Source organism: Ceratotherium simum, chromosome 15, assembly GCF_057802395.1.
Source record: "Ceratotherium simum simum isolate JZ-2026a chromosome 15, ASM5780239v1, whole genome shotgun sequence".
Lineage (NCBI taxonomy): Eukaryota > Metazoa > Chordata > Mammalia > Perissodactyla > Rhinocerotidae > Ceratotherium > Ceratotherium simum.
In genome coordinates, this window is record NC_141914.1 from 50698514 (window position 1) to 50712779 (window position 14266).

Sequence of the window (14266 nt, forward strand, 5' to 3'; positions counted from 1 at the left end):
CAGTTTGGGGAACTTTCGAGTTCTCTGTTCCCTACCCAACTTTAATTGGAGCCCTGTCAGGTTCAGTAACTAATGGTGTCGCACACCCCTGATTGAAGATGTTGTCCTTCCCCTAAACACAGCCTCTTCCTGTCCACCTGGGGCCTGCTTTGACAGAAAAATTATAAGTCTTTTCCTAGATGCAAAGAAACATAGGCGTTCCCAGACAAGTTGCTTTTCTTCCAGACGCATTTATAAAAATTGCCTGGGCTTCACTGACGGGTGATGGAGTGACCAAGGTTGCTCAGGTAGAAGAGACAGTAGCAGTGAGGTGAGAGGGAGAGAGAGCCTGATGGATTACTCCCTGAAAAAGGAAGCCACAGTTTTCTTGGCTAATCAAGAGTATTGAGAAGAGGACATTGGTGCAGGATCACAGGGTCCTACCGCACGTGACAGGGGGCTGAATAGATGTTTCTCAGCACCCAGCAACCTGCTTCTCAAGGGGACAGCAGTGATGGGGATACTTCATTACCCACCATCTGGAATTCAGTGTCACAGAAAACAAATGTTTCCAAGAGAATTCACACTCTATTTCTCTCTGAGGTCTTATGATCTCTCCTTATACCCCACTCTCAATCTACATGTAAGCAGTACTGGCAACTATTGCAATATATACAACGTGTCTTAGCCTTGCTGTGAACTAATAAATGGAACAAACATGTTTTAAGAAAATGGGAAAGAAACAGGTAACAACCATCGCAAAAAAATGCTATATTTGGTGAGGACTTTCTTAAAGATATGTTTGGGCCTAAGTGGTGAGTTGCACTGGTGTAGTCCAGCAGATTCCATCTGTGTCTGGGAGATGGCAGATAATTGGCACTGGGAGGAACTGACTTCATGGATGAGGAATGGATGACCTCATCCATTTGCCAGATCAGGCCACCCCAACCTTCCTACCTCCCCCATGAAGTATTACAGATAGAATATGTTCAAAATAACTAATCAGACTTGATGTCGGCAAATTGTGGCCCATCACCCAAGCAAGACCCTCTGAGAGTGACCCCCTGAGCAGCACTCAAGATGTTACTGATCCAAGAGGCCTGGATGAAACTGCAGAGTTGGCAAATTATTTTCTTGGACACTTCTCTCCACTCCTCATATCTCCTCTTTCCCTATGGACAGTCCCTCTGGCTGTCCAAAGACTTTATATCAGACCTCAATTTTGCAGTTCTTTAAAGCAGCTCATGCCTTTTCCCCCACCTTCTGCAACTAATTTTAACTTGTTTTATTATAATTGTTGGTTTTCTGGTCTGTCTTCTCCACTAGACTATAAGACCCACAAAAGAGGAATTGTATTCTTCCTATTTACCTTTAGATCCATAAAACTTAACAGAGATGCATAGAGATGGTACCTTATAAATGTTTTGGATAAATGAATGAATGAATCAGAAAGCTCCTAGAAGCGGATGTCTGTCATTAATTGAATACGCAACTTCAGGTCTGGGGCTCAGTTGCATCATCTATCAAGTAGGAGAACAACCCCAACGAGCAGTTGACACCTGTCCCCACGCCATGCTCAGTACAGCCCTGTGGGTCCACAGAGGAGGCTCAGGGGCCTTGGGGAGGTGTGGGATGAAGGAGATCTTGGGCAGACCATCCTCAGCTTTCCCATGCCTGACTCAAACAGAGCCACTCTGCTTTTACTTATTTACGTGTTAGACTCTCAGATAAGACTTTGTGTGCAAAGAGGGTTTTACAACCAAGACAAAGCTTTAAAACTATAGAAGTAGGTGAACTGTACAGTCCCTTTCAGCTAGATTCCCCAAACCCACTTGATCTCAGTTCACCTCTGCAGACTCCTCATCCTCAATCCCCAAGGTAGCCCCAGTGTGTCATTCCAGTTCTGCCCTTACATCTGCCTGAGACCATCATTTCCTATCTTTTTTCTGCCTGGCAAAACCCGGTTCACCCTTCAAGATGCAGTACAAACGCCTCCCCCTTCATCCCCACTTACCCAGAAACCAAAGAATCATGCTCCCTAAGAACCACACTCATCCCAATGGGCTCCCAGAGCACCTCATAAATACTCTATAGTATTAACTACTGGCCTTGTGGCGTCATCGGTTTATTAAATTCTTTCTTGATTGGAATATGGATGCTTCAAGGTCAGGAGATCTGTCTTATTACCATTTATGCCTCTGGGATTGACTCCAGTGCCTGATTTAGTAGGCACTTAACAATGTGTGTCACATAAAGGAAAGAAATTAGGAAGTCAGAAGCTATTTAGGAAATTGGTAAGTTAGTTGATAAGTAGGTTAGGGAATTAGCCAATAAGTTAAACTACATGTTAACAGGAAAATCCTCTCTTTATCTGAGTAGAGTAATTGACATTCAAGGGTGAGTAACCAGTAGATTTATTATTTCCAAGTGAAAGCACACTTTTAAAAAGTACTTACTGGGGCTGGCCCTGTGGCATAGTGGTTAAGTTCGGCACGTTCTGCTTCGTTGGCCCAGGTTCAGTTCCCAGGCACGGATCTACACCGCTCATCAGCCATGCTGTGGTGGCGACCCACATATAAAGTAGAGGAAGATTGGCACAAATGTTAGCTCAGGGCTAGTCTTCCTCAGCAAGAAAAAAGTATTTATTTATCTAATGGCTTTCTTTGGTGGAATATGGAGGGAAATATATTTCTTGAGTGGAGAAACCCTTCTCCACCTTTTGCCTACTCCCAGCTGGGTGCTTCTCCTTTACACCCTCTTAGGATGGAGAATGTTTGCCTCCCGGTTCTAAGAGGGTAATAGAGAGCAGGGCATGCTGTGAGTGATGGGATGAAATTAGAGGAGGAGGACAATGTAGTGATTATCTTTACTGTTGGGCAGTGCTATCTTAGGCACAGTTTGGAAAGTTCAACGGCGTATGTAGGCTCTCTGGGACTATTTAACCTAAGGCTGGCCTATTATGCCTATATATATAGGCATATATACATATATATATATGCCTTTATATTATGCCTATAGAACCACAGACCCTCTGAGTTGAAAAGAAACTCACATGGAAAGAGACCAAATTTTTACAAACCCCAAATCATACATCATTTGGGGACCAGAGGGGATTCATAGAGAATGTTTCAAATATGGAATCTCCTGGTATCTTGTCCCAACCCACTTTTCAAAGCATAAGTCCTAAATCTGACTGCTTTTTAGGCTGGCAGCTTGTCAATTTAACCAAAAGTAGTTCTGGGTATAGAAATAAAACAAAACATGAGGGATGACTAAATGAAAACAGGGGTATGTTACAAGGTGCTTAAAGGATGGATCGTTGAAAAGGATATCAGAGTTGCAGACTATGAGAAATCAGTCCTATTCCCTCTAATTCTGCTGAAATAACTCCTCTGTATTTCTCAAGGACCTAGACTTGCCATCTCTGAACAACTCTAATGGGAACACTTCCATCCTGTGGTTTGCAGCATGCAGTCACCCACTGATGGCCATCTGGACCTCAACATTGTACTCTATATTGATTTTCTCCAGCTACACGGTTATACTTTTGGAATCAATATGTCTCTCCGTCTCCCATCACTTGATGGGTAGCCAAGGAATGCAAAATCACTTTTATAATAACATAAGGCAAATAGATTAGAAACATAACTTTGGGGCAAGAATTTTTTTAATGCATTACTAAATTGAATAAAGATTATCTGTAAATTTATCTCTCATTTAGAATAGTGATTCTCCACTCTAGTACACCAAATCAAGTTTAGGTAATGAATACTTTGTAATTCTTCCTTTACTATTTTGAAATGTAAACTAGAGATAATGTTACCTTCCTTCACACATGATTTTTAAAAAATCAGTGTGCCCTGAGTATGAAAGATAAATGAAAGAAAAGTAATTTCTAATAAAAACAATCTTGGTTTCAGTGTGTGAATGCTGGGGCATAAGTACATTAGGCGACATAATGAAGTCATCAGATGTTTGCTGTCATTTGTAGAACCACCATGAACACAACTGCTACAAATGCATGCTCTTATGGGCATGCTGTTTGGTGCTCAAAGACCATGAGATATGTCGCTGTTGATGATGTGGTTTTCCAAAACGATGACTCACTCTTTGTAAATTCCAAACAAAGCGAATTACAATTGTCCCTCAATTTACCCAATTGTTGCAGTCCTGGAAAATTCAATGTATATAAAGCCATGCAAAAAAATGCTTTGTGTTAATATGTAAAAAGGAGATAGATTCAGCCTCTGAAATTATAAACAGGTTTTTATTTACATGAATGTCCATTGGGACTTTCAGAAGTCATGTAAGACACAGGATGATGCCTCTTTCTGTGGGATGGCCCTACACATTCCAGAATGTCTAACAGCCCAGGGCCCTGCCCATTTAATGCCATAAGTGCCCACAATCATCATGAGAACCATAGACACCCCCATTCACAGATTTGCAGAACTTCCCCCGGAACGTAGTGCCACCTTTGCTGAGAACCACTGATTTGCAGTATTTTCTACAGGGCTACTCCCATTGACTCAGATGATTAAGAGTTGACTCTAGATGTGAAACTAAAGAATGATAGCACTAGAAGGAATCCTAAAGCTTATCTGATTGGCCCCCTCATTTTACTCATGTGATGTAAGTAACTTGCCCTTGGCTCTCAGTTAGTACATAATCTGGAATAAAAACCAAGATTTCCCTTCCCATGGTTTTTATTTCTTACTGAAATTAGAAAGATATCCTTAAATTTTTCTTTCTTACACACCAGATACTTGAAAATAGTTGAAAGATTCACAACATTTTCCAGTTTTTTCCAGGATATCTGGGGTTGAAATCACTCACTCATTCTCACCACTGAGTTTCAGTGGCAGGCTGGATATTCTCTAGTGCTCCCTGAAAGCCTGGACTCCTGCATACAAATAAATCAGAAGGATTCAAAATATTATAAAATCTCTTACAGTGTGTTCAAAATGAGAATGTATCCAAAAGAATGATTTCTGAGAGCAGACATCGCCTTACATAGTTAGTGGTAATTGATTTTCCCACTGTTCTCCCCAAACTCCAGTCATCAGGATCCAAGCAGGACCTTGGGAAATGAATGACTGAGCTTCCATACGCCCCTGTACAGTGCACAGCACAGGGCCTCTTCTTCTGACTCAGGACAGCAGGGTACCAGTCCCTTCGCAGGGCCTAAGGAAGACTTGGCTATTTGCTAATTACCCTTGGCAAGCGGCTTATGATGGTGTATTGGGTATTTTTAAATTTAATTTGGCAGATCAAAATTAAGGCAAGAACGCTTGATTGTACAAACTCTGCAATACTGGCTCTCCAAATTAAATTTGCAAATTGCTGCCTGATCCAAAGCATCACTTGGAAAAATTCTGTTTACAAGACTTGTGCATTGTCAGGGGGTAGAGAAGGGTGGAGAGAAGCAGCTCATAGGATATAAGAATTATTGGACAAAGCTGGGGATCCTACACCAAGGAGGAGAAGTTAGTTGCTCCTAGTCCCTTCCTCACACTGCACTAAAAGAACAACCTACCCTGTACCCGCGAACTCAGCTCTCTTAGGAGAGAACACAGAAGTTCTCCAAGCATCTAAGAAAATATCATCAGGTTCTCATACTCAGTGCTTATACACTCTATACTTTCCTTATGGAAGTGTTCTTCAGGCCTCCCTTCAGAGACCACTTCCTCTTAATTTTAGACTCACTCTAACAATTTAAACCTCAGGTGTTGGAAGCAGCAATTTAGAGAAGGAGGTGGTCTGACTGCTCAAGGTAAGCCCTGTGACAGCAACAAGAGGAAACAACAGACACTCTGACCTCCAGGAAGGGGATGGAAAACTATTTCACAAAGTGCAGGGAGCAGGGCTGACACAGGAACTCAAAATAAATAGCAGCCTAAGCCATTCACTGTTGAGACAAATGGCTGTGCTACCCCTGAGAGTGTCTCCATAATATAGAAAAATATAGTGACTGATATAAAAGAATTAAAGTAAATTATGCTCGGTATGTTTTGCAGCAAAATTCAATATACGGTAGTCCCTCCTTAGCTGTGGTTTCGCTTTCCGAGGTTTCAGTTACTGTGGTCAAACTTGGTCCAAAAATATTATATGGAAAATTCCAGAAATAAGCAATTCATAAGTTTTAAATTGCGTGCTGTTCTGAGTAGGATGATGAAATCTCATGCCATCCTGCTCCGTCCCATCCAGGACGTGAATCATGCTTTTGTCTAATGTAATCACACTGTATATACTCCCCGCCCATAAGGCCGTTAGGAAAAAGCATAGTATATATAGAGTTCAGTACTACCCACGGTTTCAGGCATCCTCTGGGGGTCTTGGAACATAGATAAGAGAAGACTACTGTAACAATAGAATCCTAGAGTGTTAGAGTAGGAAGACCCTTAAAAGAGCATCCAGTCTAATTCCTTTCTTTTACAAAGAAGGAAACTGAATATAAGAGGCTAGTAGGTTCACTGTGGAGTTAAGAGCACAGCCCAGCTGGTCCAGTGCTCCCTCCATATGGATGCCCTGGCAGCTAATGCCACTGAGCGGAAGGAAAAGAGATTTTGCCTCACATTTATTCATTCATTGTGTCATTGCTTTTGACATCTCTGTTCTTGCTTCCTTGCATTGATTTCATCCCTTCAAAAGGAGAAGAAACCTGCTCTCTTTAGTCACAAAAGAGTGAACTATTGTTCCCTGATTTGTGATGAGAGAACCTCAGGGCTGGCCCTTAACAAAACTGGGACTGAAGATAGAGTTTACTTTCAGTTCCCTTCTATACTCCTTTCCTGGTGTGTTTCCTCCAAGCTGTCATATGTCTGTCCTCCAACGTGGTACCCACAGGCCCTGTACCCAGAGTTCCTAGCACAATGTAGGAAACCCTCCCAACTCCCAGAGGTTTGGTATTTTCGATCTCTTTCTAGCTTGATCTATAGAGGTAATATACCAATGTTTTTCAAATATAAGAGGGAAACTTGTTAAAATGCAGATTCCTGGTCCCCATCTCCTAAAATTATGGTTCAATAGATGATTCTAGTGAAAATGGACCCTTTATGGAAAACACAGGGCTTCTGCTTGCCTCTCCAGTTTCGTCTTCTCCCAGTCCCCTCAAGCACACTTTCCTCCACGTAAATACTTCATACTGTCTCTCTCTGCCTTGTCTTTGACTCACCTTCCAGCTTCTTTGTCCATTTAACTCTCCATAGACCTCCACACCAGCTGAAGCACATGTCTCCTCTCTGCCCTCTGTGTTCCTGTACATCTCTACATTACGGAGCTTACACAGCCTACGACGTGCGCTGATTTTCTGGTATATCTCCCTTGAGGGCAGGGCCATGTCTACTCGCTGTTTTTTATTCACAGCACTTTTAGCACCCTGTCAAGCACTAGTAGGCACTCTGAAAGTGTTCATTACATTATCTTTTGAATATGCTAAATTTCCTTGTTAACTAGGCATTTATCTATATTTGCATTTTTTTATCAACGCCCCTGCTAGACATAGTACAGGATTTTCACAGATTGCTCAAAGAATCACTCTCAAATGAGGAGCACCTTCCGTGATATGTAAAAATGAAAGAGAAGAATGTTACACATAATATAACCCTGGTGCCATCAAGTGTAGGGGTCATAATGAATTAAGCCCAAGTTCACGCAGCATACCTGACACCTAAGGAACAGTGACAGAGACACATACAACAAATGGGAATTTTTCTAAATAAAGAAGATCGATTTCCAATAGTTCATTACAATTGGCTTTAAACTTATTCACATACATAAAACTTTGTGTATTTGTTCTAAGATCTCAGAGAGTCCCCATATTTCTACCCAAGACAGTTAACCATAAAGAGGTCAGCTCACCTCCTGGAGTCCACCATCCATGTGTTTGTCCCATGCAGGCGTCTGCTATGCAGAGTTTGGAGTCCGCGTCCCCAAGACCACGGGGTCAGCCTACACCTACAGCTACGTCACTGTCGGGGAATTTGTGGCGTTTTTCATTGGCTGGAACCTGATCCTGGAGTACCTGATTGGCACTGCGGCCGGCGCCAGTGCTTTGAGCAGCATGTTTGACTCACTGGCTAATCACACCATCAGCCGCTGGATGGCGGACAGCGTGGGAACACTCAACGGCCTGGGTGAGTCTTCCACATCCACTCACCCCAACATGCAAACTTACTGATCCACATAAATGAATTCCTCTTTCAGGACACAGTTTAGCAAAATATAGCAAAAGCCCTAAATATGTCTTTTTATTTTGTAAAGTAATTCTTCCCCTGTGAAGCTATCCTAAGGAAATCATTCTTATTTCCATAAGAGCTTTATACAAAAAGATGTTCATCACAGCCTTATTTATAATAGCAAAAAATTAGAAACAGCCTAAATATTCTACAATGGAGCAAATGATTAAGTAAATTGTGGAAGCATACTATGTAGCTAGCAATGAAAAGGATGATTAGGAAGACTGTTGTAATAACATGGAATATGTTTTTGATGTAATGTCATGTGACAAAGGATACAAATTATACATGCATTGTGTTAATAACTATATAAAAATAAAACCAATGCAAGAAAAAGAACTGTAAGGAACTTCTCCAGTGGTTTCATCAGATTTTTAAAATCTTCTTAAATAAGTATGTGTTAATTTTTAAATGAGAAAATGTATTTTTAAAAGGAACAAAATGGATTCCAGTTTAGCGGAGGTCAAGGAGGAGTAATGTAACTAAGTGAATCCTAGACAATCAGAAGCTCACACAACAAATACCGTGAGTCTTCAGGCTCCATCCATCACTTGCCACCCACTTTTCATCCTGATGTCTGATTTTATCCTTTCACATTCATAGGAAGCTAACCAATAGTTGAGGAAGCTTTAGGGTCTTGCCCCAGAACGTCCAAGGACTGATTCTGCGGCTGTATGCAAGTCATTTGACTTCAGTGTCCCTATCTCAGAAGAATTGGCAAAAATGTTGAGCACTTAGATACCATGCGAAGATAAAAAGTAGGAAGACCACATCTCCTCAGTATACCAATGTCACAGAATTTTAGGTCTGAAAGGACCCTCCAAAATCAGGTAGTCCAACCCTTTCACTTTCAGATGAGGTCCAGGGAATGAGGCACTGGCCCAAGGCCACACAGCTGGTAATGGGCAAAAACCAGGGCCCTGACTGCTGAGGCAGTGCCCTTTCCACTCTGTAGAGGGCAGGAGTCCACTGGTCAATGGACTAGACCAAACAGGCGGGGCATGTTCACTGGTCTTTTTCTCTGCAACCACATACACATAAACAGAAAGAACACCCTCTTCCAATAGTTTTCAAAGACACACATTTAAAATTTGCTAATAATGAAAAGATTGCTGGAATGAAATGGAAAATTTATGGATTATCAAGTGAACAACCGTGAAGATAAAATAGTTTTCAGATAACATATTAGACCCATATATTCATCCCAAATGTCCCCTGACTTTAAATGTTCTGTGCCATGGCCAGAGCCACTCAATTACAACAGAGCCACTGTTGTAATTGTCATATCATGTACCCTAATTTCTGGTCCAGAATATCAGGCCATTTCACCTATATACTAAAACCTTCCCATTTGCAAATAGACACACATGGACCACATTGTAGGCACACGCGCACATACATGAACACAGTTTCTTCTCCTCTCTCCATGACAAACCGGCCACCCTTCTTAGAGCAGATGCCCTGGGGTGGGGCTGGGAGTTTGCATGGCCCTTTTTTCCCTCTGGACAATATTAAGTCATGTCTTTCCCCTCTAGGGAAAGGTGAAGAATCATACCCTGACCTTCTGGCTCTGGTGATTGCCATCATCGTCACCATCATCGTTGCTCTGGGGGTGAAGAATTCCGTGGGCTTCAACAACGTCCTCAACGTGCTGAACCTGGCAGTGTGGGTGTTCATCATGATTGCAGGCCTCGTCTTCATCAATGGGAAATACTGGGCTGAGGGCCAGTTCTTGCCCCACGGCTGGTCAGGGGTGAGTTCATTCCTAAAGCTTGGTAAAGCTGTTGCACGTTCTACCTTCCACCCTGTGACCAGTCTGAGACATATTTTCAAGAAAATGCTGCTCTGTCCCATAATCTTCATGGCACCCTCTTCAACACCTTTTATCTGAATTTAATTGGAATGTTCTGAAGAAGTGGTTTTCATATAATTTTTTATTTATTTGTTTCACAAACATTTATTGAGATCCTAGTTTATACAAGTAACACTAATACATTCAATATTTTGGCCACTTGCAAATGCCTAATACTATGATAAGTGCTTTGTGTGTGATATCTCATTTAATCTTCCTGATAATCTCACAAAGAAGATATTTACATTCTGGTCTCACAGATGAAAAAACTCACACTCAGGGGCCAACCCTGGTGGCCTAGTGGTTAGGTTCAGCATGCTCCACTTCGGCAGCCCGGGTTCAGTTCCTGGGTGCAGACCTACACCACTTGTCAGTGGCAACCCGCGTACAAAATAGAGGAAGACTGGCAACAGATGTTGGCTCAGGGCAAATTTGCCTCAAGCAGAAAGAGGAGGATGGGCACAGATGTTAGCTCAGGGTGAATCTTCCTCAGGAAAAAAAAAAAAACTCACACTCAAAGAGGTCAAATGACTTGCTTTTAAGCACACTGTGTAAGCGGCAAAGTCAGGACCCACAGCAAAAAATCCACCTGGTGCGATCTGGGTGCTGGCAAGAGAGTGGGCAGGACCTAAAGGACATCTTCAGATCTCATCACTGTGATCTGGGTGGCGTGGTTTATGCTAAAGAAAAATGGGAAGGTCAGAGTGGCAAATTCTTTACACTGCCAAGTAGTTCTAAGTCGTACCTGGATTCTTTCTCTAATATGACTAAAAATACTTACTTTGTGGATTTATTGGTAAAAATTCAGCAGCCCATTTTTTTAAATAGTAGAATATAAATCAGAGAATTTTGAGCTGGAAGGGATCTTAGAGGTCTCCTGGTCCTATCCCCTTCTTTAACAGGTGAAGAAACTGAGGCTAAGAGAGGCACGTCTGCCTAGAACTGGTAGCAGAGAGCAAGTTCAGGATTCCACAAGTTATGCTTTTGTAGATTTTGTTTAGACTGGTTTTCCTCCAAGATGTCCAGGGACTAGAAATCTCTCTTGGAGAACACTCAAAATAATTTCTGTTTATTCTGAACCATGCCACACTGTTCAATGCAGAGAAATAAGCAAGGAAGAAATTTAAGCCAAGATTTCTAGTCTTTTGCTTATCTTTCCACAGAAATTCCACAGAACCACAAAATTCACCCCTCCTCCTTGAAATGAATAAATCCTGAAACTGGTTAAAACCAGAAGAACAGACAAAGAAACACTGTTGACCTCATTCTGGATCCCCAAGTCTATCTTTGCTCACAATACAAATCATCCCTTTCCTATCAAATAAGAGAAACAACAAATTATAAGAGTGACAAAGAAAGAATGTTTTTCCGGAACTCAATTGCATTTTCATCATAACACACAAAAATGTTGTCACCATTTTCTTAACAATATAAGAAATTATTGAGTCATCAACTTACTGTAAGACTTCGGCCAACATCTAACTTTTGTGCTTTCAGATTTTCTCATCCATCAAGTGGGAAAAGTAGCTGCACCAAATGCTTGCAAAGAAGAATAAAATCTTGGAGGTTTCAGCTGCACATTGTGTGGTTAGCAGTAGTGATAATTACAGGAGGAAGGAGCTAGAATTTATTGACTACCTATTAGGTGCCGGCCTTGTGCTCTATGAATATCATCTCTCTCTTATAACAAAACTTTAAAGCAGGTGCTGCTATCCCCAATTTACAGATGCAGAATCCAAGGCCCAGAGAGGTTGGTTAACTTACCTGAAGTCAACTTAGCTACCTGAAGTCAACTTAGCTAGTCAGTGCCAGGAATGAAATTCCTGCCCAGGTCTGTGTGACTCCAAAGCCTTCTCCATTGTGTCAAGTACTTTATGCACGATGACCCCTCCTTTCTGAGCCTTCTTTAAAAAAAAAAAACATGTTAAGGTAATTAATCTGACATGTTACATTTAATTTCCTTTAAGCTTTCACAAAATCATAGAGTCTTGGAGCTGGGAGGAGCACTAAGAGATGGTCTAGTCTATTTTCTTATCTTCAGGTGGGAGTTTAGTTCAACCAGCCCAGGCCAAATGTGAATTGTTTACCAAGACATCATGTCAAAACAATTTGCAAACTTCTTAATTACTGGGTTCATATTTAATTTTCAAAATCCTCCTAATAGTTCACCTCAACGGCACACGCTGTAGTCTAGGCCCCATGTAAAGGCTGGAAAGAGTTAATACGCTCTGTGTAAATACCCTTTGCCCATGCTGAAGATGATCAATGAGTCTTTCAGCCTTTCCCCTTGTGCTTTGTTCTGGGTCTTTATTCTCTTTGGGGGCCTCCTCTTCCCTTCTCAGGAGTTCCACATCCTTCCTCAGTCAGGAGCCTCCCTCATCAAGGAAGGAGCTAATCGAGCCAGCCTTGGGGGTTGCATCCCTAAGGCTGCAAAATGCCATTTATGCATTCCAGGTTCTCATTAGCTTTTGTAGCAAGAAAAGAAGATCAGAAATCAGGAATAAAAAAGAAAGGAAGGATGTTATTCCTAACACTTACCATTTTCTTTATGACACACTCTTTCACATACACTTTCCACTTAATCTTCACAGTAGCCCCGCAAAATAAGTGCAATAATCTCTACTTTTACATCAAAACAACTGAAGTTTAGAAAAGTTAAGATGACAGATCTAGATTGTAGTAGGGTTGAAATTCAATCCCAGTCCTGGATGAGCCAAAGCCCGTATTTACTCCACAATCCACCAGGTTTGGATGCATGGGATCAATTGTGTTTTTTTGCACCTTTGAGCTCACTGACCTCACTCCAACGCAAACCTACTATCTTGAGTAGGCTTGTCACTGGCCACCAAAAAGGCATGGCTGGGATTTTGGATTTTTCACTGCAAATACATTATCCCTGCAGGAAATTCAAATGTGTGCCCTGCTGGCTGTGACTAAAAGCATCATCTGAGCACAAAGGACAGCCTAGTGTGAGGATGCTGCTGACTCATCCTCTTTGCTATCTGCCTGGCCTTGGATTTCTGCAGAGTATGTTTCCTCTCCAGCAAACTGGCCTGGACTGTTCTTTCTCAACTTTTGTTTCAGATCACTTTTCCAGTCCAGCAAGGCTATTTTGAATATAGATCCCATTTTTTAATGTCTGACACCCTCTCATGAGCATGTCATCCAACCAAGTTAATAAACACACTCCCCACTCTGTTATCTAACAACCATCAGCAAAAGTGAGTTGCCTACTTAGGAGCTGCATGAACTTCTTCACTCCTTAGGGAAAACCAGACCCCTAACCTTGACAAGAGGACTAGTTTGGAGTTCCAATCCACTCCATTCCTCAGTCACTTTAGGTAGGATGGGATGGACAAAACCATTATGTAGCGGATGGTTTATAAGAATACCATTACATGACTTGAAACACAGTTCTCAAGTACTTTGAAAGGGTTAATGAACAATCTGTCCTGTGGCCATGGACCCCTCATAAGCCTACTCTTTCCCCTGATGCAACCAATTCCTTCCAAAGAAAATAGCTAAAGGAATGGTTTACTCACTTACAGGTTCTGGGTCAAATGCTTCTTTGGTCTTGAAGAGCTTAAGAACAACAAACATTTTTCCCTATATCAAGTAACTGCTGGCCCTCAGCTGAACCCCTGCTTCCTTCATCTGCAGTTTCTCAGCCCCTGAACATTGCTGGATGTGTATTCTCTGTATGTTATTTGTTCTTGATGCTATCTTACTGTTTTTCTTTAGCCAAATAAGACATGCTACCAGCACAAATAGCTCCCAGGAAAACCATCCATAGCAAGTATTTGTGGGTAATGCTGACAGTCTCCAAACAAAGGAAAAGTTGTTTTTCATATTCTCCACACTTGAGTCCATTGGTTGGAGCCTATTAGCACATTCCACTGTCACTGTGGACAGGCTGCTAATAGATCTGGAGCATGAGGGTGATAGAAAATGCTATTAAAGTTGGAGTTTTGCCTTGTTACCTTGGGAGTCAATTATATAAAGATGTCTAATTATCTCCTAGGCATCTGGCAGACTGGCCAAGGCAGAATATGAAGAGCTGCCTCATCTTAATGACTCTCAAATATCAGCAAGGCATGGGGGGGCCAGCTTTTAGGAACCCCACACACTGAGTAGCAGGCCACTAATGACATTGCTTTTGACAACTCATTAAGCAGCAGCACTCCAGCAACTGAAGCGC

At 41.8% G+C, this 14266-nt stretch overlaps 1 protein-coding gene across 1 annotated transcript in view; it reads left to right on the top strand.

Moving 5' to 3' along the window:
* SLC7A14 (solute carrier family 7 member 14) overlaps window positions 1–14266 on the top strand; it is a 53575-nt gene that overhangs the window by 16456 nt on the left and 22853 nt on the right. The window contains exons 2-3 of the mRNA XM_014783189.2: window positions 7878–8114; window positions 9752–9969. Of these exons, the coding sequence (XP_014638675.1) occupies window positions 7878–8114; window positions 9752–9969 (455 nt within the window). The remainder of the gene's footprint in view (window positions 1–7877; window positions 8115–9751; window positions 9970–14266) is intronic.